Source organism: Cherax quadricarinatus, chromosome 51 (assembly GCF_038502225.1).
Source record: "Cherax quadricarinatus isolate ZL_2023a chromosome 51, ASM3850222v1, whole genome shotgun sequence".
NCBI lineage: Eukaryota > Metazoa > Arthropoda > Malacostraca > Decapoda > Parastacidae > Cherax > Cherax quadricarinatus.
The window spans coordinates 10,830,142-10,856,891 of NC_091342.1; the positions used below are offsets into that span (position 1 = coordinate 10,830,142).

The window sequence follows — 26,750 nt, forward strand, 5'->3', positions numbered from 1 at the left end:
AACTGCTGGAGCAGAATCCTCTATTTCCATAGGGGTAGTCTCAAGGGGCTTTCCAGGAGAAAACGAAGCATCTTTCACATCTATTGGTGTATCTTGAGATTCCACACTAATAGGGATTTCAACTGGGGCTAAATGTCTTGTAGATACTGTAGTCTCTTCACCATTTTGGTAGCGAATGTGGGCGTAATGTGGATTAGCTTGCAGGAGCTCTACCTCTTCCACTAAAGGATCCGTCTTGTTCATCCTACGGTGACTCTTCAGGAGAACGGGTCCAGGATGACATAACCAAGTGGGCACGGAGGCTCCCGTAGAGGAACGACGTGAATAGTTGAGGAGTCTTTCATGAGGGGTTGCATTAGTAGCTGTGCACAGCAGTGATCTAATAGAGTGAAGAGCATCAGGAAGGACAGTTTGCCAGTGTTGAACAGGTAGATTGCGCGACTTCAATGTCATTGTAACTGCCTTCCATATAGTACCATTGAACCGCTCCACTTGACCATTGCCTTGAGGGTTGTAGCTTGTTGTTCTGCTGCAGGCAATACCTTTGCTAGCCAAAAACTCCTGAAGTTCGTTACTCATGAACGAGGATCCCCTGTCTGAATGGATATAAGCTGGCATACCAAAAATAGAGAACAACTGTGAAAGACAACTAATAACAGTTGAAGCAGCCATATTTGCACAGGGGAATACAAAGGGAAACCTTGAATATTCATCTACTATGTTAAGGAAATACCTATTCTGATTTGTGCTTGGTAGAGGTCCTTTGAAATCTATATTCAATCTTTCGAAAGGCTGGGTGGATTTTATGAGATGAGTCTTCTCTGGCTGATGAAAGTTTGGCTTGCACTCTGCACATACTCTGCATGCTCTGATCACTTGTCGCACATCTTCCACTGAGTAGGGCATGTTCTTTGATTTGACAAAATGGTACAGGCGTGTAACTCCTGAGTGACACAAAGCCTTGTGGAGAGCTGAGAGTGATTGCAAATCATGACATGCTGCTCCACAGTGGGACCTAGAGAATGCATCAGGTGAGATGTTCTCTTGACCCGGTCGGTACAGAATATCAAAGTCATAACACGATAGTTCCATCCTCCAGCGTAATATCTTGTCATTCTTTATCCTACTTTTGTGCTTCTTGTCGAACATATACATCACGGACCGTTGGTCAGTCCTTATGGTGAAATGTCTACCAGTTAAATAATGCCTCCAGTGGCGAACTGCTTCTATGATGGCCTGGGCTTCCTTTTCTACAGCAGCATAACATTTCTCTGATCCTTGAAAAGTTCTCGAAAAGAAGGCTACTGGTCGTCCTGCCTGAGATAAGACTGCAGCAATGGCAATGTCAGATGCATCCGTTTCCACTTCGAATGGTAGGGACTCATCAATGGCTTGAACTACTGAGTTTTCAATGTCCTGTTTGAGAGTATGGAAAGCGGCTTCTGCTTCCTTTGTCACAGGAAATGTGGTAGCACTCAATGGGCGGACTTTACTTGAATAGTTGTAGATCCATTGTGAGTAATAAGCAAAGAGACCAAGAGTTCTTCGGAGTGACTTTTTGTCTTGAGGCATTGGAAGTTCCCGTAGAGGTCGTAGTCGTTCAGGGTCTGGGAATATTGAACCTCCTTCCACTACATAACCAAGGATGCTAAGCCTTTTAGTTGAAAAAGTGCACTTTTCCTCATTGTAACTGATATTTTTCTTCTTGGCGGCTTCCAAAAACTTATCAAGGTTTGCATCATGTTCCTCCTGGGTCTTGCCACAAATGGTAACATTATCTAAATACGCGTAAGTTCCCATGAGTTGCTCTTCCTGAATGAGTGAATCCATAATTCGTTGGAAGCAGGCTACCCCATTGGTGACTCCAAAAGGGACTCTGGTAAACTGATACAGGCCATCACTAGCCTGAAACGCTGTGTATGGTTTATCTTCATTCCTTATAGGGACTTGATGATAGGCACTCTGTAGATCGATTGTGCTAAACACATAGTACTGAGCAATTTTGTTCACTGTATCATCAATTCGAGGTAGAGGGTACCCATCAAGAAGTGTAAATTTGTTGATTGTCTCAGAGTAATCGATAGCCAGTCTCCGTTTCCTATAACCATCTTTAACAACAACAACCTGTGCACGCCAAGGGGAATCACTCGGTTCTATAATACCCTCCTTCAGCAGCCTCTGAGTTTCTTTCTCAATGAACATCCGATCCTCATAAGAATAGCGGCGTGACTTAGCTGATATAGGATGGCAATCCGCGGTAAGATTTGCAAACAGCTTTGGTGGGTCTACCCTTAAAGTGCTAAGTCCACAGACAACGAGAGGAGGCAGTTCACCTCCATATGTTAAGGTGACACTACCATGCAGCTTCTGAAAGTCCTGACCAAGGATAACATCAGAGCACAGTTGTGGCAGAATAGCTAAATGTACATCTTGATAATCCTTTCCATTAACTCTGAGATTTACCTTACAAAACCCTAAGGTCTGAATAGAGAGAGATGTTGATGCCATGGAAACGGTACCTGATGAGTGATGTAGAGTCAAGGAGAGCCGTTTAACTAAGTCAAGGTTGATGAAACTCTCTGAGCTGCCACTATCAATAAGACCATCTACTTCTGTTCCTTTGATGAATACTTTCACAACTGCCTTTGACAGTGAATTTGGAGTAGCCGCAGAAGTCACTGTTGCTAGAGTCGCATGATCACTGGAATGTGTGGAGGCACTAGCTCTTGTTGATGCATTAGCACGACATACTTTAGCAAAGTGACCTTTCTTGTGGCATTTATGGCACATTGCTTCACGAGCAGGACACTTTGGACGTGGATGTCTTGAAAAACCACAAAAGAAACACACCGTACCTGCTGCTGCTGTCACTGAGGCAGGTTCCACAGTAACTTCATTGCAAGAGTCTTGGTGAGGAATTGCAGCACTTACCACTCGAGAAGGCTGAGTGGTACTGTATACTTCAGAATTCTTCTGGGCTGAATCTAGAGCTCTTGCCTGGTCAAAGGCAGCGGCTAAGTCGAGAGTTTTATTCTCCAATAAACGCTGCCTTATTATTGGTGATTGCAGGCCACTGATAAAAGCATCCCTGATGGACTCTTCACAATACTGAGCAGCTGTCACTGCTTGGAAGTGACAGTCCTTACCTAAAATTTTCAGTGCTTGAAAGTATTCCTCTAAGGATTCATCAATCTGCTGGCGGCGAGTTGCAAGGCGATAGCGTGCAAAGATTTCATTTGTAGGTTTAATATACTGAGACTTGAGGGTTTTGATAGCATCTTCGTAGGTATTACACTCAGAAATAGCCTCGTATATCTTAGGTGACACAAAATTGATGAGCAGACTTAGTTTATCTAGATCTTCTTTAGGAAGGGCTCCCAAGAAGTTTTCGAAAGTCTTAAACCAGTGCTTCCATTCCTGAACAGCCGTTGATAAGCTGGGGTCACAGTCTAGCCTCTCAGGTTTCAGTAAACGCTCCATGTTGTGATGTAATCTAGCGCAGGATCACCACCAGGTAGCCCAGGATTCTATGTTCAATAAATTGTTGTGATAGAAACACAGGCCTTATCTCTAGGCTTTATTGAACATAGAATCTTCATAGTACTTCTGCAACAACAAAATATAATGACTAGTACATCTAATAATGGCTTCTACAGGGATGGTGATGTCTTGCATATGTCAAGAGAAAAGTTATAACTACAGGCCACATATTTAAACTCACCATGTAATCTGCATCACTGATAAATGGATATAGTAGGAAAGAATCACACACCATGTGTTGGCGCCCATGACATACACCAAACTGTTGTTGTTGTTAAGGGCCCCAAGAGGTGGTGCAGTATTATCCTGCTGCTGCTCCCCACAGGACCAGTATCACTACACTCCATCAGGAAGGAAAGATGGTCCTCAGGAAGATTTACTGGAGGACGTGTTGAGAGGTTTTTTGGACGGGTCGGGGACCTCCACCTTAAGTGCTGCCGAGGCTGATGTGAGGGAGGAACAGCAGTCTGTGGTACAAACATTGTGTGGAACTCGCTTAGAGCAAGTGGTGGAGGTGGAGGTCCATCAGGAGCATTTGTCGGATGAAGACGTGTGTGGGTAGTGGCTCCAGGAAAAGGCCTGCTGGCACGGTTGAGGCCGAGGAGGTACTTACGCCGGGGCAGAGGCCGGGCAAAAAAGCTTGGGCAAAGGATGAGGAGTTGCTGGACCAAAAGGATCTAGTGGATCCTGATTTCTGTAGTGAAAGGGTAAAAGGTGGGGAGGGAGCCAGGGAAAAGTCTGGCGAGGCGTCGGGTCGACGCACAGGAAAAGGGATGGTAGGCAAGCCACAGAGGCATAGAGGGAAGCCGCCGTTCTTATAAATTTCAGGTGTCACTCTAAATGTGAACGGTCTCAAGGCTGAGATCAAAACTGTGTGGTTAGTATGGTTCTTACGTAGGTTCCAGGTGGATGTGTGTTTCTTGCAGGAACACAATCATAAGATTGGTAGTGAGTTGTTGTTGCATGGGTATAAGTTGTACGTTAGTTGTGCTTGGCAGTTGAAAGGGGGGGGGGTGGTGATAGCGATAAAGGAGACCAGCCCCTTGCGTGTCACGGGTTGGGAGGAGGCAGGGGGGAGGGTTGTGTGGGTAGATGGTGTATGGGGTGATAGAAACGCATGTTTCATAGGAGTGTATGTGCCGGCGTCGAGCAATACACGAGTAAAAGCGGATTTTGTGAGGGAAGACTTATTGTACCATCTGCGGGGATTGCCTGCCATCACGATTATTGGTGGGGATTGGAATTGTGTAATTCGGGGCCAGGATGTTGAACCGAGGGGGGCGGGTTGTGTATTACGTGTTCTGAGGGATGTGTTGAGGGACGTGGGTGTCGTAGATGTTGCAGGGGGAGGAGGTTATATGGTGGAGCACACGTTCATTCACAAGGGGTATGCTGCAAGACTAGACAGGATTTACGTCATGAAGGGTTTGGAGGTCGGGAGGGTGCAGACTTTTGTTGTGGGTTTCTCGGACCATAGGGCAGTGATAGTGGATCTGTCGTGAGAAGGTGCCGTGCATATTTACCCTGGCTATTGGAAGTTGAATGTGCAGCTGCTCGGGGGGAAGGGGGGAATGGGATTTGATGAGTGGTGGAATGGGTTTTGGGGAGATAGGGATCGGGCTATGGAGCTTGTAGAATGGTGGGAGTTGCGGGCGAAACCTGGGATCGCGAATTTTTATAGAGTCAAGGGCCGTGAGGAAGCGAGATGGAGATATGGTTTGCAGAATTATTTGGAGGGACAGTTGCAGGCATGTTATGGGAGGGGAGATGGGGAGGGGGAAGATATAGCACTGCTTCGAGGTAGGATTGAGGAGATTCATAATGAACGTTTTGACGCGATACGTTTTCGTTCAGGATTGGACGATGTGTTGTGGGGGGATAAACCGACTGGGTATGTGCTGCGTAAGTTTAGGGAGCGTAGGAGAGTGACCACGTTATTGCAGTTAGAGACTAGTGCGGGAGTGGGGGATTACCCGGAAGGTGAGGTCCTCATCTCCACTGAGAGTATGAGCATTTATGCAGGTGGATGGCTCAGGAGAAAATGAAGAGAGGGTGGGAGGCGGGGCGCCTGGCAGGCGTCTTTCGGTAGGGGGGTTCATAAGGCTATAGGAGAAAAGGATAGGGTGGGGTTGGAGGCTGATATTAGTGAGGCAGAGGTGGCAGATGTGGTCTTCAGCATGAATACGGGTAAGGCACCAGGCATTGATGGTTTGCCTATTGACTTTTATAGGGCTCATTGGGGGTGCATGAGGCATTGTTTAGTTGGGGTTTTGAAAAATATGCTAGATGGAAAGAGAATGGGCGAGTCACAACGTACAGGCATAGTAGTATTAGTACCGAAGAAGGAAGGGGCGCGGGCACTGAGTGCTTTCCGGGCAATTTCCTTAATGTGCGCAGACTATAAGGTATTCGCAAAGATTCTAGGGAATAGAATGAAGGCAGTTCTCGGAGCGCTTTTACACAGAGGTCAGTTTGGGATTCCAGGGAGGAGTATGCGGGATGGACACGGGCGCATAAGGGTTTTCTTAGAGGGCTGTGGAGGGGGGGGGTTCTAGGGGTTGATGGGGAGAATGTGTATGATTGTGTGGACAGGGTGTTTTTGCGTGAGAGTTTGTGTGATTTGGGTTTTGGTGTCAGGGTGGTAGGGTGGGTGGATGCATTGTATGCGGAGGCGATCATGCATGTGCAGGTGAACGGTAGGTTGGGTTCTGGGATTCGTATGGAGAGGGGTTTGCGGCAGGGTTGCCCACTTTCACAGCTATTATTTGCTTGCGTTCAGAACCCATTTTATGAGTTTGTAGACCGAGAGTTGTGTGGGGAGGGGGTTGAGGGGAATGACAGGGGGGTTGTGGGTTACGTTGATGATACGACGATCTTACTTAGTGGAAGGGAGGATTTTTCAAGGGTGGGTAGAGTCATCGAGAAGTTTGGGGCCGTAACAGGAATGAGGGTAAACAAAAGCAAGTCGATGTTGTTAGAGGTGGGCACCTGGGTAGGCGGGAGATTGGGCCAGGGGTTTGGATGGAATGTAGTAGAACAGATTAAGATTTGTGGGATTTGGTACACAGTGGACAGGCAGGAAAGTAGAAAGATTAATTCAGAGGCAGTTAGGGACAGGGCAGTGGGTAGGCTACGTGGCCTTCGGGCCAGAGATGTTACGTTGCACCAAAGGGCTGTGATTGTGAATTCGTTGGTATACAGTAAGGTTTGGGGAGCGGCGGCAGTATATCCCTTGAGAAATTGTGATGTAACAGACATACAGAGGAGGGCATTAAGGTATATATGGGGTTATGGGAGGGCGTGGTTGGGACGTGATGTAGTAATGACTGGGGTGCGTCAGGGGGGATTGGGTTTGTTGGCATTGGGGCCCAGGGTGAGGGCAATATACGTCAAGGTGAGATACCTCAGTGCGGGGGGGGGTCGGGGGGCGGCGGTTGGGGGAGGTGATGCGGGACTTACGTTGTTGGTGGAGTGGGAGGGACCTGGAGGTGTGTGAGGAGATGTTGAGGTATATGTTAAGAGTGCGCGATGTGCGTCATTTGCGAATAGGGAGGCTGGTGGGAGTAGAGTATCATCGGGAGACGCTGCAAGGGGTGGCTGTCTTCCCCACATATAATTGGAGGGTAATATGGGAGAAATTTCGAAAGCTAAGAATGCCAGCAAGGGTGAGAGAAGTGGTCTACAGATTCCTCATGGGGACATTGGCGTCAAAACAGGTGTTGAGGCAGATGGGATATGTGAGTGATGCTTCGTGTGTGCATTGTGGCGACGTGGAAAATGCTTTCCATGTGGTGTACTTTTGTCCTTTTTTGGAAAATGTAAGGGTGTGGTTGAGGGGTGTTTTTGGATTATTGGAAGGGGGAAGGGTGGGGGTCCTTAGGGCTTTACTTTTAAACGTGGGAGGAGTGTCTAATGAGGTAGCGAGGGCATTAAGGTATATAATGGTTGATTTTTTGTATGTTTCTTGGGGAATGAGGGAGGTGGGGGGTAATGTCAGGATCAAGGCCTTAGCGGCGAGTTTTTATAGGTCGGTGGGTAGGAATAGGAGCTTATATGGGGGTCAGTGGGTTGCTCTTTTTCCGGAGAGTTATCGGGGACTGACTGTGGCACGACTACTACAGTTGGTGCCGGGGAAAGGTAGCAAGGGGTTGGCTTCCGGAGGTGAGTGATGAGTACTTGGAGATGATTGTAGTAAGGAAGAGAAGAGATGGTGGATGCTCCAGTGGTGTATGTGAGATAACATGATGTAAGGCCTGTCTGTGTGAAGGCCTTTGTGTGTGTGTGTGTGTGTGTGTGTGTGTGTGTGTGTGTGTGTGTGTGTGTGTGTATGTGTGTGTTGAGTGTGTGTGTTGAGTGTGTGTGTTGAGTGTGTGTGTTGTTGCGTGTGGTGTGTGTGTGTGGTGTGTGTCTGTGTGCGTGTCTGTGTGAGAGTCTGTGTGTGTGAGTGGGGTGATCGGTTATTGAAATGGGGCTTCTGTGAGAGAGGTGGAGGTTTTTGGTAAGATATTCTTGATTCTGTGGGTTTGCCAAGGCGTCCTTTCGATACTTTTCAAAGACGAACCAAACAAAATTTTTTAGGAAATAATGAGCGAAGAATTATTTGTGTTGTAAAAGATGCGGGGTTTGTTTTTGTTGCCCCAGAGACTATTGTTAGGATTCCTATCCTATTTAACAACTGCAGTACGGGCGAGGTGCCTGCGTGCATCAGGCTCATGTATTTCCTGTATATTTAACTTTGTCAATGTTAGATGTTCTGTGTACAAGAGTGGGCATTGTACATTGCCCTATTCAGTATTCCTTCCTGTTGGGAAGTTAATGAGGTAGGAACATACACACGGATTAAGGGTATATTTCACCTGTTCATACTGTGTACCTGGTGGGTGATGGGAGGAGGCACACATCTTAGAAAATTTTTTCTTATTTATCATTTATTCTAGAGTATGCAAAGTTCAATATGATGTGTATTTGGGTTATATGGGGTGTGGGGAGTACGATTTAGTCTCATCGAAAACATTGTCAGGAGGTTTTAGTTTTCGAGAATCTATGTACGTAATATGTTACTATACAAAATAATTGTATGAGAAATGTTTTGGTGTATACTTAATGTTTTGTATATAAAGTTTTGTACAAAATATGCATAACTGTAACAGGTTTTGTTATGTAGCTTTTTTTGTTAAGGAATGCTCAGGTGTAGGTTCTTCTGTTTCATTCCTAGTTAGGCTTGTTTTTTCTCAGTGTTGAGGTTTTTTTGTTAAGTTTTATGTATAACAACATGTAGATTGTATACTGTGTCCTTAAATAAAAATATAAAAAAAAAAATTCCATTGGGGTCCTTGTAATATTTTATTTAAAGCCTAGCTCTAAGATATTAGCTCAGCCAGGCCTCGGAAAATAATATGAAGGTCAATGAAGACAAATTTCAATTACTGCCCTATAGAAAACTCGAGGAAATAAAAACTGAATCAGAATGTAAAACGAATTCCAGCCACATTAGAGCGACAAAATTAATGTGAAGGTCCTGGGAGTGATTATATCAGAGAATCTCACTTTCAAAGATCACAACAACGTCTCTACTGCATTGTTAAGAAAATGATAGGATGGATAATGAGAACATTCAAAACTAGGGATGCCAGGCCAATGATTCTTTTTAAATCGCTTGTTCTCTCTAGGCTGGAATATTGCTGTACACCAAAAGACAGTACCTGATCAGCCGGGCTGTGGTTCGTACGTCGGTTTACGTGCGACCAACAGAAAAAGCCTGGTTGATCTGGCCCTGATCTACCATGAGGTCTGGTCACAGACCAGGCCGCAGGGGCGCTGGCCCCCGAAACCCTCTCCAGGTATTCACTAATGGCCCCTTTGAAGGCAGGCGAAATTGCAAACCTGGAAAATATACAGAGAACTTTCACTGCACGTATAAGTACAATAAAGCACCTCAATTGTTTGGAATTGTTGAAGTTCCTTGACCTGTACTTCTTGGAACACGAGCGATAAAAAAGCTGGGGTGCCACGAGTTTACCTGGAGGGAGTTCCGGGGGTCAACGCCCCCGTGGCCCGGTCTGTGGCCAGGCCTCATACATTAAGAGATAATTCATTAAGTGTCAGGGGCCCAAGATTATTCAACTGCCTCCCAGTATACATAAGGGGGATTACCAATAGATTCCTGGCTACTAAATGGCTTTAAATATACCCATAATTTTTAAAGGGGTGGACCGGTAAGCCAATAGAAGGCCTCAGTCAGATGATCAAAAGCTCCAACGGTGGGTCATCATCTGATTAAAACCCGCGCCAGGAAACACTTGTCCTGTTTCCTGACAAACCTTACCTAGCTTAACCTAGACTCCTGGCTGTCTTCAAGAGGGAGCTGGACAGGCACCAAAAGTAAGTACCTGACCAGTCTGGCTGTGGTTCGTACGTCGGTCTACGTGCTGCCAGCAGGCCCTGATCCACTACGCGGCCTGGTCATGGACCGGGCCGCGGGGGCGTTGACCCCCGGAACATCCTCCAGGTAGGTTCTTCCTGGGTGCATTCTAGCGTATGTGAGTTTATATTCAGTGGGATGCGCTAAATCCTTAGGGGATAAGCAGCACCAGGGAAGGGGACATGCATGATGGCATTATTATGGCTATCATCCAGAATATTTATTTGCACGGTAATTATTTTTGCAAGGTATGGATATCCAGCTTGACTGTATTAAAAGAGATAATGGCCGAGTTCAGAACCGGCCGGAAATATTAGCCATACATTATGTAACTTAAGATAGCCTAATGAAGTCAAATAATTTATCTTATACCCATTAAAAAATCAGAGTAACTTACAAATACCACAGACAAAAGGAACCATAACATTTGTAGTCAATTCATAAAATGTAGTAAGATGAGTGGAAATATGACTTGCAATAGACAATAATAAATGTGACCGGGCACAGAACCTCGATGTAGTTTTTTTTTATTCTTCAAAACAAAAAATGCCCAGATACGAGTAATGTGTACACAGATGTAATAGTTCCAAATGACTCTCAGCATCTACCGCGTGGAACATTCTGTAGAAGACCATGTTCATCCTGTGATAACATCTCTCAATATCCGAAATAAAATCTGATACCACAAATAAGTAGGAAAGTTTGCATTAAGAACGCATTTCAGTGTGAGTTTTTCATTTCAAGCACACTTGCATTTAGCATCAAAAGCTATGCTCTTTTGTTTCAACAGTCGGCCACCAGCCACAACATTCACTGTGTCTATGTTTTCGTCTGCACGGTGTAGAGCATTGGTGCCTTAATTTTTCTCCTGATTTAAAGTGGCGATCAGGACTAAATTTGAATTTTGGCATTTTTTTTTGTAGTACTTGAGAAGGATGTGGTCTGACCAGGAGCTGGTGGAGATGCTCCGGAGCAGCGTGCCCTACTACCTGGTGGTGGCACTGCCTCTTCTCATCCTCATGTCCCCGGTGCCAGTAGATGCCGCTGCTGAATTTACTGTCTACCGTCTCCAGCAATATGACCTCCATGGTTCTCCCCATGGTCGGTACTACTATTTATATTCCTTATACCGTGCCTGCTAACTCTATACCTAGTAATTGCTGTATGACCCTTACGGGTTTAGCGCTTGGTTATGATTATAATAATAATGATAAAATAAAACTAGTAATTAATAAAGTTGAAATCCCTTAAAGCTTCCCTAAACGAGTGGAAATGTTGGGCATGTTTCTTTACCTCTTCTTCCCCCGTTCATATGGCAGTAAGTAGGTACCTGGATGTTAGGTAGCTGGTTTGGGTCCTCCAGGATGCGACCCCAATGGAAATAAATCACACAGTCCATTGGCCATTTCTTCATTGGATTATTCTGGGTTACAACCCTCTGAATTAATCTAAATAAAATCTTTAGTGCTGGTGAAGGCTCTTGATCCAAAGAATTAGATTAACCCTTCCCTTGTGATCAAACCTGATTACTTAAGAATGTCATCATGAGACTGAACTCTCATGGACCATTGACAACAATAAGTAAACCTTCGAGAATGACCCGCCTATTATGGCTTAGGATTCTTACTATCTTTTCAGATGACTTCATTGGGTTATCTCAGATTAAATCTGTGTATTGTAAATTTTATGTGCCCCTAACATCTGTATGCCATTAAGACCATTGTAAAATCATCATATGTATGCAAAGCCTAAATAAAAACTTATTTTATAGAAAGAACTCACACTGATTTCGATAGATTATCCTAGAAGAATACTGTACGTATATGGATTAGAAGTAGCATTATGTGACCCATGTGGGTTTATTGCTTAATTTGAATTTAATAACAATAATAATATGGATTGGTTTCCTGAAGTCTTGGTATAATAACCCAGACTAGCCCAAGCCAATTTTGCTTATTTCATTGGGATCTCTCTCAGTTCTTCCTTAAAGATGCCATCCACAACAGCCAACGAACTCTGTTTGCTGCTAGGTAACAGGCAGCAGGTGTTGGGAGACCTGCCCATACAACTCACCATGCCTAGGATTCAACCTGAATCCTTTTGGTTGAAAGCCAGATTCTGCCACAGAGCTATGAAGCACCATAACTTGGTTTAATCCCCATCATAATTATCTCCAATCAGTGTCTATAACACTTGTGTTCTTCATGCAACCATTGTAAACAGAATTTATATTGTAGTGTAAAACCATTTATAAATAAATTAATTTAGGTTTTAAATGACCCACATTAATTTTTTTATTTTTATCTTTAGATCAAAGGTTTTACATATAATACCAACAAATTGAAGAATAAGACATGTGCGACACCTGGGTATCATTATTGAGAATACCCAAGCATTATACATATATCTTATTCATTATAGGAGTTTTTTAAATATAAAAATAATTAATCTTATATTTTGCCTATATTAATGTGCTCAACTTAAATTGGGATTTCCCTATAATTCCTCAGAAAAAATAATAATAATCTGTTGGTAATGCAAGCAGTGTAGATATTTAAAACACACACAAAAACAATGTCAGTGTTTTTAACCTGAATTACATATAACTTACCTGGTTACAGGATAGGCTGCAGGAGTATAAAAAAAAAAAGTCAGTTTTGCCACCTCATAGCCACACATACAAGTAAGCAGGAAAAAAAAAAGGCCTATGGAAATGTGCATCAATGATCAGTTTCATATGAGTTAGGTAAATGCATTTTCTTAATGGCATGAATTGACTTGTGTTGTGGGTGATACACATATTTCTGTCAGTTAGGTAACCATTTTTCAGCCTGCACAATAATGGTTATAGAAATCTCAACAAGTCATTTCAGGTCTTCCATCTGATACATATGTCCTGTGAACCAGTCAGTGATCACTTGCTATTTTTAATTAAGTACAGTGAAACCTCAGTTTTCGTATGCCCAGGTTTTCGTAGGATTCGGTTTTGACGATTTTTTTTGTTGAAATTTTGTCCCAGTTTTTGTACATCCCCTTGGTTTTTGTAGAGGTGATGATGGTCCGCCGTACCAAACGCGTCCCCCTGCCTGTGCCCACACAAAGCATCCCACACGTTCTGACTCAGTCTGGTTTTGTTTCTCATTGAGTGAGCATTGTGAGAATGTGCCTTCTCCAGTGATTAAGGGCATGTGTGCAAAGTGGAATGAGTTGCAAAGTTTTGTGGAGAAATATCACCCTAACAAAGCTGCTGCAAGCCGTGTCTGCAACATGTTCAATGACAGTGCCTTGTCCCATTTTAGGCAAATCTTAGAGATGCCAGAAACAGACCTCTCTGAACAGATTTTTTGTGCAACAGGGGTCCAGTGAATCTCAAGCTGGTCCTAGTGCCAATAAAAGACAAAGAATGGAAGTAACCCCAGAAAGGGACTTGATACCTGAAGTCCTTATGGAAGGGGATTCCCCTTCCAAACTATAACCTCCTCCTCCCTCTCCCTTCATTTATCCATTTCATTAGTCATTTATATTTATTTTTCATTGCTTTCTGTATGTAAAACTACATATACATTGGACCCTCACCTAACGATATTAACCCGTTCCTGAGAGCTCAACGTTAGGCGAAATTATCGTTAGCCGAATTAATTTTCCCCATAAGAAATAATGGAAATCAAATTAATCCGTTCCTGACACCCCAAAGTATGAAAAAAAACAATTTTTACCACATGAAATATTAATTTTAATACACACAAACTGAAGAAGACATGTACAGTTACATGACACTTACCTTTATTGAAGATCTGGTGATGATTGATGGGATGGGAGGAGGGGAGAGTGTGGCTGGTGTTAATGTTTAGAAAGGGAATCCCCTTCCATTAGGACTTGAGGTGTCAAGTCCTTTTCCAGGGTTATTTCCCTTCTTTTAATGCCACTAGGATCAGCTTGAGAGTCATTGGACCTCTGTCGCACAACATATCTGTCCATAGAGCTCTGTACCTCCTGTTCCTCTAAGATTTGTCTAAAATGGGCCATAACATTGCCATTGTAATAGTCACCAGCATGGCTTGCAATAGCTGTGTTAGGGTGATTTTCATCCATAAAGGTTTGCAGTTCAACCCACTTTGCACACATTTCCTTAATCTTTGAAGTAGGCACAATGGATTCCACAACTGGCATAGGCATCTCAGGGTTAGCCCCAAACCCTTCAAAATCTTTCCTAATTTCCATACTAATTCTCACCCTTTTTATCACAGGGTTGGCACTAGAAGCTTTCTTGGGGCCCATGGTGACTTATTTTGCACGTGCAATCACTAAAAATGCTGTGATAATATGAAATGTTCCAATTGTATGTTTGGATGCAACCGCGGTGGCTGGCTTGTAAACACTGGCACCCACGGGACAAGTGAGGCGCGCTTAGGCCACACGTGGACGCGTCTCGAACAAAACGAATCGCGTTGGGCGAGTTTTTTAGCACTAGCCGAGGCAAAATTTTTGCGTTAAAATGTATCGCTAGGCGGATTTGTTATGCAATGCGTTTGTTAGGCAAGGGTCCACTGTAGTTATTCTCTATAAAATGTATTTTTTGTTAATATTTTTGGGTGTCTGGAACGGATTAATTGGATTTACATTATTTCTTTTGGGAAATATTGCTTCGGTTTTCATACAGTTTGGTTTTCATCAAACTCTCTGGAACGAATTAATCACGAAAATCAAGGTTCCACTGTCTTGATGGTGGTGAAAGGCTTGATCTAAGAAAATTGGAGCTATTTTCCTTTCCTCGGAGCAAACCTGATTGCTCCCTACCCTTTCAAGTGCTGAATGACCATTGCAGTTTAGTGTTTCCTCATGAGCAACAATAATAATAATACTTTAATGTATATTTACATGTTAACAGTAAGATCTGGATAATACTTGTTTTACTAGCAGGTTCTCAGATTGGTTAAAATATAGTTCTTTAAAACATTTTTAAATTATAACAAAAAAAGGCACAATACCGTGACTGGAACGATACACAAATAACCCGCACATAAAAGAGAGAAGCTTATGACGACGTTTTGGTCCGACTTGGACCATTTACAAAGTCACACTAACCAGAAGTGGAGTAGGACGGCTATATATAGGCAGGAAGAGGTGGTGGTAGTAGTAGTAGTAGTACAAGAATGGTATATAATACCGACAAGATGAAATTAAGACACATGCGCAACACCCGGGCATCCCCATCGTAGACGTTTCGCCATCCAGCCAGCCACTGGATGGCGAAACGTCCACAACAAAGACACCCAGACACCGCACATGTGTCTTAATTTCGTCAGTAATAGTAGTAGTAGAAGTAAAAGAGGTAGTAGTAGTGGTAGTGTTAGGCTTGCCGACAATAACAATGCTCTTTTCTATTACGTCAGAGATCATAGCCATCCTATTGACTGGTCTGCTAAAACTGTCTTCCCTACTTCCAACTCGAACAGTCGCCGTCTAGTTGAATCCTCTCTAATACACAACTTTCCTTGTATCAATCTTAGTCCTGGCTTTGTCTCTGTAGATGCCTTCCTCTCCCACTACATTGTAAAATGCTCCAAACTTCAGAACACCCGTGACTTAACCTGACTCCTCATTTTTCCTTTTCTTTTTCTTCTTCTCCCTCCTCCCCTTTCCTCTTTCTTTTTTCTCCTCTGGGTTGTATTTCTCTCTTCTGTCTCGTGTTTCTGTTCCTTCTTCATTTATTTCACCACTTCCCCTTTCATGCACCTCTGTGTGCTTGCTCTCCCTCTGTGGCCACCTAGCTCTCTTGCAGTGCTCCCCTTCCTTTGTTTTGGACTGGCTCGTCCTCCTTATTCACCACTTCTACCACTACCACTACTACTACCTCTTCTACTTCTACTACTACTACTACTGATGAAATTAAGACACATGTGCGGCGTCTGGGTGTCTTTGTTGTGGACGTTTCGCCATCCAGTGGCTGGCTGGATGGCGAAACGTCTACGATGGGGATGCCCGGGTGCTGCGCATGTGTCTTAATTTCATCTTGTCGGTATTAAATACCATTCTTGTACTACTACTACTACTACTACCACCACCTCTTCCTGCCTATATATAGCCGTCCTGCTCCACTTCTGGTTAGTGTGACTTTGTAAATGGTCCAAGTCGGACCGAAACGTCGTCGTAAGCTTCTCTGTTTTATGTGCGGGTTATTTGTGTATTTTTAAATTATTATGATTGATGGCACTAATTTTTACCTACCAGCTGAACCTAAGCCGAAATATATTAATTTAATTAAACAAAAAAAAAATATTTTGTAGAAATAATCTTCATTCACAGAATATCAACCCAATAACATAATAGAAAGTTTGAAGTAATGGGTTCACATGAATAGCAGAAATATTAAACATTAATTAGATAGACAACTTTTTCCTTATGTCATAACTGTTGTTTCAGTGCAGATAAAATTGTACAAATATTGTACTGTAATTAAATCTTGATTTCTGCTAGATTCCATACTAAGAATACTGTATTCGGTATTAATTTCAGGGTTTGTATTTATACTTCTATTACTCTATACAAAAAGAGGAAATGCCCTTCTTTACTTGTATACATGTTTAATGAATTATAAGTTAAGTTGTTTGATATTTTATAAGATTCCTATCCTTTTGGCCTAATATAATGTGTCTCAGTTTGTTTTTTCTTTAGGTACAGTATGTTACATTATATTAGAGAAGTAATTCCTGCTGAAGTGTCATAGCTTTATCCTGCAGTATCAGATGTATTTATATCTAGTAGTTTGTACTGTATGAATAACTAGTGGCTGTTGTAACCAAAGACCATATGGTTCATGTACTAAGTAGTTTTTATGCTTTTGCTACACACAGGCAGTCGGAGCAGTTTAGTTAATGTAGAAGCTCGGAGTTTAGATGCAAGCTCTGTAGCGCGCCGGTGTGTGCTGGCGCGGCTAGCTGACCTTACTCCATCTCACTACCAGAGGGTGGTCAGCCAAGGTGCCGCAGCACTGCTAATTCTCCTACCAGTAAATGTGACTTCTTTCTCTGTGGACCAACGTCAGGTATTAGATACTTTACCCTTTTATCATGTTGAGAATTATTGTAGTTTCATATCTTAGGCTCAAGTGTGATGTTAATAGGGATTTTCTTTTTACTAAAAAATGCTTGTGGGTCTCTTTTTTATAAAATAGCTTTTGTTTTAATATCCTAACAAGATTTTAATGTTTACACTAATATTATTGCCAGTCTTTATTAGTGAGTAAGAATGAAATGCATATGAAATTACCATGTTGAAGTTTTTAAGGTGCTCCTACTTTGAAATAATGTGGATAATACATAGGTAATACATATTTTAAGAAAAAGAGGATAAATGAGTATACAAGATATGATGTAGGGTGAAATGACAGTAGTTTGTTGGATTATGTATTGGTAGATAAAAGACTGTTGAGTAGACTTCAGGATGTACATGTTTATAGAGGGGCCACAGATATATCAGATCACTTTCTAGTTGTAGCTACACTGAGAGTAAAAGGTAGATGGGATACAAGGAGAATAGAAGCATCAGGGAAGAGAGAGGTGAAGGTTTATAAACTAAAAGAGGAGGCAGTTAGGGTAAGATATAAACAGCTATTGGAGGATAGATGGGCTAATGAGAGCATAGGCAATGGGGTCGAAGAGGTATGGGGTAGGTTTAAAAATGTAGTGTTAGAGTGTTCAGCAGAAGTTTGTGGTTACAGGAAAGTGGGTGCGGGAGGGAAGAGGAGCGATTGGTGGAATGATGATGTAAAGAGAGTAGTAAGGGAGAAAAAGTTAGCATATGAGAAGTTTTTACAAAGTAGAAGTGATGCAAGGAGGGAAGAGTATATGGAGAAAAAGAGAGAGGTTAAGAGAGTGGTGAAGCAATGTAAAAAGAGAGCAAATGAGAGAGTGGGTGAGATGTTATCAACAAATTTTGTTGAAAATAAGAAAAAGTTTTGGAGTGAGATTAACAAGTTAAGAAAGCCTAGAGAACAAATGGATTTGTCAGTTAAAAATAGGAGAGGAGAGTTATAAAATGGAGAGTTAGAGGTATTGGGAAGATGGAGGGAATATTTTGAGGAATTGTTAAATGTTGATGAAGATAGGGAAGCTGTGATTTCGTGTATAGGGCAAGGAGGAATAACATCTTGTAGGAGTGAGGAAGAGCCAGTTGTGAGTGTGGGGGAAGTTCGTGAGGCAGTAGGTAAAATGAAAGGGGGTAAGGCAGCCGGGATTGATAGGATAAAGATAGAAGTGTTAAAAGCAGGTGGGGATATAGTTTTGGAGTGGTTGGTGCAATTATTTAATAAATGTATTGAAGAGGGTAAGGTACCTAGGGATTGGCAGAGAGCATGCATAGTTCCTTTGTATAAAGGCAAAGGGGATAAAAGAGAGTGCAAAAATTATAGGGGGATAAGTCTGCTGAGTATACCTGGTAAAGTGTATGGTAGAGTTATTATTGAAAGAATTAAGAGTAAGACGGAGAATAGGATAGCAGATGAACAAGGAGGCTTTAGGAAAGGTAGGGAGTGTGTGGACCAGGTGTTTACAGTGAAACATATAAGTGAACAGTATTTAGATAAGGCTAAAGAGGTCTTTGTGGCATTTATGGATTTGGAAAAGGCGTATGACAGGGTGGATAGGGGGGCAATGTGGCAGATGTTGCAGGTGTATGGTGTAGGAGGTAGGTTACTGAAAGCAGTGAAGAGTTTTTACGAGGATGGTGAGGCTCAAGTTAGAGTATGTAGGAAAGAGGGAAATTATTTCCCAGTAAAAGTAGGCCTTAGACAAGGATGTGTGATGTCACCGTGGTTGTTTAATATATTTATAGATGGGGTTGTAAGAGAAGTAAATGCGAGGGTCTTGGCAAGAGGCGTGGAGTTAAAAGATAAAGAATCACACACAAAGTGGGAGTTGTCACAGCTGCTCTTTGCTGATGACACTGTGCTCTTGGGAGATTCTGAAGAGAAGTTGCAGAGATTGGTGGATGAATTTGGTAGGGTGTGCAAAAGAAGAAAATTAAAGGTGAATACAGGAAAGAGTAAGGTTATGAGGATAACAAAAAGATTAGGTAATGAAAGATTGAATATCAGATTGGAGGGAGAGAGTATGGAGGAGGTGAATGTATTCAGATATTTGGGAGTGGACGTGTCAGCAGGTGGGTCTATGAAAGATGAGGTGAATCATAGAATTGATGAGGGGAAAAGAGTGAGTGGTGCACTTAGGAGTCTGTGGAGACAAAGAACTTTGTCCTTGGAGGCAAAGAGGGGAATGTATGAGAGTATAGTTTTACCAACGCTCTTATATGGGTGTGAAGCATTGGTGATGAATGTTGCAGCGAGGAGAAGGCTGGAGGCAGTGGAGATGTCATGTCTGAGGGCAATATGTGGTGTGAATATAATGCAGAGAATTCGTAGTTTGGAAGTTAGGAGGAGGTGCGGGATTACCAAAACTGTTGTCCAGAGGGCTGAGGAAGGGTTGTTGAGGTGGTTCGGACATGTAGAGAGAATGGAGCGAAACAGAGTGACTTCAAGAGTGTATCAGTCTGTAGTGGAAGGAAGGCGGGGTAGGGGTCGGCCTAGGAAAGGTTGGAGGGAGGGGGTAAAGGAGGTTTTGTGTGCGAGGGGCTTGGACTTCCAGCAGGCATGCGTGAGCGTGTTTGATAGGAGTGAATGGAGACAAATGGTTTTTAATACTTGACGTGCTGTTGGAGTGTGAGCAAAGTAACATTTATGAAGGGGTTCGGGGAAACCGGCAGGCCGGACTTGAGTCCTGGAGATGGGAAGTACAGTGCCTGCACTCTGAAGGAGGGGTGTTAATGTTGCAGTTTAAAAACTGTAGTGTAAAGCACCCTTCTGGCAAGACAGTGATGGAGTGAATGATGGTGAAAGTTTTTCTTTTTTGGGCCACCCTGCCTTGGTGGGAATCGGCCGGTGTGATAATAAATAAATAAATAAAATAAAAATGTACAAATTCAGCTTAAAATAATTCAAGAACTGAGACAAATGAACTATGAACAGAAGGAAAAAAATTCTGATAAATATCTGCATTGGCCAATGGGAAGAAAAAAAGGAAACATGAAGCCTACATCCAGTATACCATAAGATTATGAAAGGATGTAAGAAAATTGACCTGTGATTTTCTAATATTCCTAAGAGGGATGACATGAAACCACAACTGTAAACTTGAGCACAAAAAGGTTCCAAAAGGATGTTAGAAAATATTTCTTCACAAAGGCTGATAGACTCCCATCAGAGAAAATGGCGTTGATAAGAAGAATAAAACTAGTTCTTGTACATGAAATAAATCATCAGTTTTCTATAAATGTTTCATGCAACTTTAGATACAGTGTGTTAAATTGTCGAAGTTTGTTTTGCAGGGCTTGAAATTAATAATAATACACACAGCAGTAATTTTTTTTCACCTATTATTTTTGCAGCTGGTTCATGATGTAGAAGCAGCTATGTTGGAAGCTGACTCCCAGTTAGCAGTCTATGTGGCATATGAGACACAGGAGCTGCTTGATATATATGAAGCTGTTCGGACAGCTACAAACACTGATGCTGTGACATCAGCTGCAGCTGGTAGGTGTGCTCACCATGTTGTGTTTGTTCTAGTTCAGAATGGCACATGACCCCACCTCTTAATTAGTATGCATTATGCCAATGAATACATTGGCACAATATATCAAAGATTATGATATCCTCCAGCTCCTGTGAAGCTGGGTGTGAACCAAATATGCAGTGAGCATTTCCCTCTGTATAGTCATGCTGAGGTGCTAGAACATGAAATTTCATTTTGTCTGCTGTAAAAAATGCAATATTTAATAAAATGATTTGGTTTATATAGGCTTGAATTTGAATTACAGTTGCCCTGTCTTGTAGCTAGTTTTTATAATGATAGTTTTTCCATAGCCATGATGAGTTCTCTGTCTACTGATGGGTACCAGATTGTGGTTGGAGGGAGTCAGTCCAAGCTAATGGCAGATATGACCATTGCTAATGTCCAAGTTAGTCTACATTTCTTTTTTTACTTTTGTATTTTGATGTGTGTGTGTATAGAAGATACTTATGAGATTGAAATAATGAATCTAGAAGCATGGGTGGAAGAGAATGGAGGTATAAGTAAGTGATAGTAATATTTGACGAAGCTTTATTACTTAAAAACTTTATTTTTTATAGAAGTATGTAATGTGAAACTGGGTGAATTGCATGGTAGATCCAAAAGAACTTATTCTGTTTTTTCAGGGTAAACTTAGTGGCTATGGTGTGGAGGAGCAGCTGCCAACTATAGCAATTGTGGCCCACTATGATGCCTTTGGGGCTGCTCCAGTAAGACATTTTTTTATTTAGTTGTATAAGAAATTAGGATCTAAAACTGTATATAGAAGCAATGGAAATATAATCCTTTCATTTTTTGCGCATAATGTATTAAAATATTTTTTTAACACCGGCTGTCTCCCACTGAGGTAGGATGACCTGTAAAAGATGCAATAGGAAATGTTTGACTGATGAAGGCTTTGGTTAATCTTTAAGTATGACTTTTGATAGCACAGTATAAATCACCATTTCAGTACCCTTCCCATGATCTGTGAATTTTTCAAGCATATACTCCATGGGGAAGTGGAACAGAATTCTTCCTCCGTAAGCCATGCGTGTCATAAGAGGCGACTAAAATGCCGGGAGCAAGGGGCTAGTAACCCCTTCTCCTGTATATATTACTAAATTTGAAAGGAGAAACTTTCGTTTTTCCTTTTGGGCCACCCCACCTCGGTGGAATACGGCTGGTACATTGAAAGAAGAATGTACTAAACAGGCAAACTCGGCAGCCTTCAATGGCAAACTGTATATTAAGCCTGCTGAAGGGAAGGGGAGATCTAAAACTAATAGTTCGAACCCTTTATTTATAAATGTAGTACAGATGTGATCTATTACTCAGTAAATAACTATCAATGCATTTAACAGCTCATCATGAATATTATATTAATCATCAGTCATCTTCTCCATTAAAATATATAGTATTCCAGTAAGATAGGATGCTGTCTGTCTTGGTTTCTCCTCTTTCATGTGCAGTGAACATTTTCTGCTGTGTGTAACTAGCATATTCAGTTTCTTGAGCAAATATGAAAAAATATGAGAGAAAATCCTAGGTAATAGCAACCGCCCAGGGAGGTACTACTGTCCTGCCAAGTGAGTGAAACGGAAACCTGTAATTGTTTTACATGATGGTAGGATTGCTGGTGTCTTTTTTCTGTCTCATAAGCATGCAAGATTTCATGTATGTTTTGCTACTTCTACTGGTCATAGACCAGGCCGTGGGGGCGTTGACCCATGGAACTCTCTCCAGGTAAATTCCAGGTAAACACTTAGGTCATGCTACACCTGCATGTACAAGCATATATATACACATCCTGCTGTGTTTTCTTCTATTTTCTTACTAGTTTTTGTTTATTTCCTCTTATCTCTATGGGGAAATGGAACAAAATTCTTCCTCTTTAAACCATGTGTGTCATAAGAGACGACTAAAATGCTAGGAGCAAGGGGCTAGTAACCCCTTCTGTATATATTACTAAATTTAAAAGGAGAAACTTTCGTTTTTTCTTTTGGGCCACCCTGCCTCGGTGGGATACAGTCAGTTTGTTGTAAGAAGAAAAGGTGTGAGAAAGTGATCAAAGAGTAAGCTGCAAGAGTGAACTGATCAAAACAGACTTTTTTTTGTTTTTTTTTTTTTTTGGGGGGGGGGGGACAAAGAATTTAGAGATGACAAAGTAAGTGCTACATATGCATATATTGCAAATATGAAAATATAATGAGGCAACCCTCAAAGAGACAGCAATCAGTGGGAGGTTTGTCTATAATGTTTAGTACTTTGTTAAAAAAAAAAAATATATGTATGTGTGCAGGAACTCTCATGGGGAGCTGACAGCAATGGCTCTGGTGTAGTAGTGTTGTTGGAGCTAGCCCGGATCCTTTCACGGCTCTATGCTTCTCCACGGACACATCCTCGCCTCAACATGGCTTTCCTGCTCTCAGGAGGTGGTTATATTAACTACCAGGTCAGTTTATGTTGTTTTTTTTTTTTAATAAATATTTTCAGCTTTCATCAGTAGACTAGCTAGAGATATGAATTAATCTGAATATCTTTTAATATGAAACTACTGTTCATCTCTTATGTAGGTTACTTAGGTATGGCTGAGATAACATTTTTAAAGGACGCATAGCTATTAAGTAACTTAATAGTTAACAGGAATGCAAAATGTATTTTTTGGTTTTTTACTTTATCAGGGATCAAAACGGTATTTAGAAGACCACCTAGATGCTTCCGATTCTCCCCTGCTCTCTGAGACGCATTATACACTTTGTTTGGACACATTAGGGAGTGGAGACTCACTAAGGCTTCATGTATCTAAGCGACCCAAGGAAACCTCTCCAGGTTACCAATTCTTCCAGGTAGAAGCACAAGTTATGGCTTTCAATTTAAGTTTGTTGGGTATATAAAAAGCTGGTGTAGTGAGATTTCACTGTGCTTGGGCAAGTCATTCTTCACGCATTATATATATTTTGCCATCTTTTCTAACGTCATAAAAACATTGAGAATTCTGTAACGCTTTCCATTGTTACAAACCCTTATTTACAGAAGTGCACATTGGTGTCATTTGCACTGCTTTCTAACCTTGCAAATTTACAAGTTCCTAGAGGTGTGGCAATTTTTCCTTTAAATGTTTTCATTGCATATGAAATACTTAGTTACTTACTTCTGACTCATGTCAAAAATTAGCCTTGGTTTCAGAGCACATCCTTTGAAGCATTTTGTCATTCAAATAGGGGCTAGATCCTAAATATTCATTTGTATCTGTAATTATCCCTACACAGTTCCTCATATGTGTGTGGATTCTAGGCCTTGCAGGAAGCAGGAGCAGCAGTAGGCATCAATGTGGATATGGTGCATAGGAAGATTAACCTTCAGGAGGACACCCAAGCTTGGGAACACGAAAAATACAGCATGCGTAGACTCCCAGCCTTCACACTTTCCAGACTCCTGGTAACTATCATTGGCCCTTACATCTGACGTAGTTTAAATTTTATGTTAATGATAATGTTTTATTTCTCTGAGTCATACAAATAGTAGGCACAAGAGAAAGCCACCAATTATGCAGGCCATTCTAGGCAACTAATCATAATAAGGCTTATGTGCTACTGAAGAATTAGACATAGCCTATCATGTAAGACTTCTTGTGTGGTTAACTACAATCATAAGTACAATAAGAAAGGAAGCTAATGACTAATAATCAGTTACAAAAGAATTGCCAATCAAAATTAATATCGTGTAGAAATTTGGGCAACTCTTCCTCTTAATATTAAGAAAGTACTTCGTACATTCCCTTCTTTGCCTCCATGGATGATGTTTTTAATTTCTTTTTAGTAGGCTATACGGGAAAAAGGATTACTAGCCCATTGTCCCGGCATTTTAGTTGACTTTTACAACACGCATGGCTTAGGGAGGAAAGATTCTTATTCCACTTCCCCATGGATATGAAAGAAAAACACTAAGAACAAGACCTATTAAGATAAAATCAAAGAAAACTCAGATGAGTGTGTATACATAAACGTGTATATGTATGTGTAGTGTGACCTAAGTGTAAGGTAGAAGTAGCAATACGTACGTGAAATCTTGCATGTTTATGAGACAGAAAAAAGGCACCAGCAATCCTACCATCATATAAAACAAATACAAGCTTCCTTTTTACACTCACTTGGTAGGACGGTAGTACCTCCCCAAATGGCTGCTGTCTACCAACCTACTAAGTATAGTGGTGCCAACACTCTTATATGGGTGTGAAGCTTAGATTGCAAATGCTGCAGCGATGAGGCGGCTGGAGGCAGTGGAGATGTCTTGTCTAAGAGCAATGTGTGGTGTAAATATTATGCAGAGAATTTGGAGTGTGGAAATTAGGAGGAGGTGTGGAGTTACTAAAAGTATTAGTCAGAGGGCTGAAGAGGAGTTACTTAGGTGATTTGGTCATTTAGAGAGAATGGATCAAAGTAGAATGACTTGGAGAGTGTATAAATCTGTAGAGGAAGGAAGGTGGGGTAGGGGTCATCCTCGAAAAGGTTGGAGGGAGGGGGCAAAGGAGGTTTTGTGGGTAAGGGATTTGGACTTCCAGCAAGCATGTGTGAGCGTGTTAGATAGGAATGAATGGAGACGAATGGTTTTTGGGACCTGACGAGCTGTTGGAGTGTGAGCAGGGTAATATTTTGTGAAGGGATTCAGGGAAATCGGTTAACCGGACTTGAGTCCTGGGGTTTGGGATATTGGCAGTTTGGAGGGACTTCTGAACTGTCGTATCTGAGCGCCTCTGCAAAGACAGTGGTTATGTATGAGTGAGGTGAAAGTGTTGAATGATGATGAAAGTATTTTCTTTTTGGGGATTTTCTTTCTTTTTGGGTCATCCTGCCTCGGTGGGAAATGACCGACGTGTTAAAAAAATGAAGAAAGTATCTGCATGGGGAAGCGGAATAGAATTCTTCCTTTGTAAGCCATGTGTGTTGTAAGAGGCAACTAAAATATCAGGAGGAAGGGGCTAGTAACCCCTTCTCCTGTATATACATATTACTAAATGTAAAAGGAGAAACTTTTGTTTTTCCTTTTGCGCCACCCTGCTTCAGTGGGATATGGCTGGTGCATTGAAAGAGAAGATTAAGAAAGTATGATTGTTGATAGATAAATGGATATTACTTTAAATGTTTGGAAAAAGGATTTTATGTAAAACTTTGCTATTTATTCTTGGAGGCTCAGTGAATTCTAAATCAGCAAAAATTATTCATCACTATCAGTGGATTGAGAACATCCTAGACATGAATTTTAATACTTAAAGTTTACCTAGTAGCTGCTCCTCATGTATACAACATTAATACTCATGAAGTAAGTCTTTATTGATCATTAATCGATACCTAAGGTACCTAGAACTACCTGCCATTTGCTGATGAGGCAAATTTTATAACTTCGGGCAGCTGCTTCTGTCAGGTGGTGCCAGTGGTCTGATTTTTTTGTGTGTATCTGTGCTTAACTCACTATATATTGTTTACCCATGTAATTTCATTGTTGGGATTACTCATGTACTGTAACATTAATTCTTACAAAAATCAGCATCTGTCTTGTCTGTCACTTGTATACAGTCTGTTGTAACCTTACTTGGCTTTGCTGCTTCTATTTTATATACTTGTTTACTTCACTAAACCTTTATTTGTGATTTTAGGTCACCTTATTTTCACTTTTGTAGTAATACACCTCTGTAGGAAGTAGTGTTTTGCCATCCTGCCATGTGACTGAAATGGAAGCCTGGCAGGATTGCTGGCCTTTTGTGTCTAATGAATACAAACGATAAGTAAATGTTACAAACTTCTGCTTATATTTGGTATATACTTTACTGGCCTACATATTCTTTCTAATAGTTCTCATTCCCGTAATATTTTCTTAACAATTTAGTTGGACTGGTCTGAGACAGAGCCGTGGGGCTGATGATCCTCAGAATCGTTAACATATATTAACATAAGTAGATTTTGTAATAAATCACTCAAAATCTTAATCTATATTATGCTTTCAGGGACCCAAAACTGGGGAACGTGGAAGCATTTTGGACACATCAGAAAATGTAGACTTAACTTCTCTGACTCGCAATACGGTAGTGGTGGCTACTGCGCTTCTCCGACACATCTATAACACTTCTGTAGATGGGATCTTTGACAATGGTTTGGTGAGTAGCTTTTGAGCTATCTCGTTCCAGTAGT

The 26,750-nt window shown here is 41.6% G+C and overlaps 1 protein-coding gene across 2 annotated transcripts in view; it reads left to right on the top strand.

Moving 5' to 3' along the window:
* Nucleotides 1-10,767: 10,767 nt before the first annotated feature.
* The window catches only part of LOC128694549 (BOS complex subunit NCLN), a 29,972-nt gene continuing 13,989 nt past the window's right edge, over nucleotides 10,768-26,750 (top strand). For both annotated transcript variants that reach the window (XM_070095832.1, XM_070095833.1), the window contains exons 1-9: nucleotides 10,768-11,062; nucleotides 16,816-17,006; nucleotides 20,402-20,546; nucleotides 20,877-20,971; nucleotides 21,210-21,293; nucleotides 22,865-23,017; nucleotides 23,247-23,411; nucleotides 23,860-24,003; nucleotides 26,567-26,716. In XM_070095832.1, coding sequence (XP_069951933.1) covers nucleotides 10,897-11,062; nucleotides 16,816-17,006; nucleotides 20,402-20,546; nucleotides 20,877-20,971; nucleotides 21,210-21,293; nucleotides 22,865-23,017; nucleotides 23,247-23,411; nucleotides 23,860-24,003; nucleotides 26,567-26,716 — 1,293 coding nt within the window. In that variant the 5' untranslated portion in view covers nucleotides 10,768-10,896. The remainder of the gene's footprint in view (nucleotides 11,063-16,815; nucleotides 17,007-20,401; nucleotides 20,547-20,876; nucleotides 20,972-21,209; nucleotides 21,294-22,864; nucleotides 23,018-23,246; nucleotides 23,412-23,859; nucleotides 24,004-26,566; nucleotides 26,717-26,750) is intronic.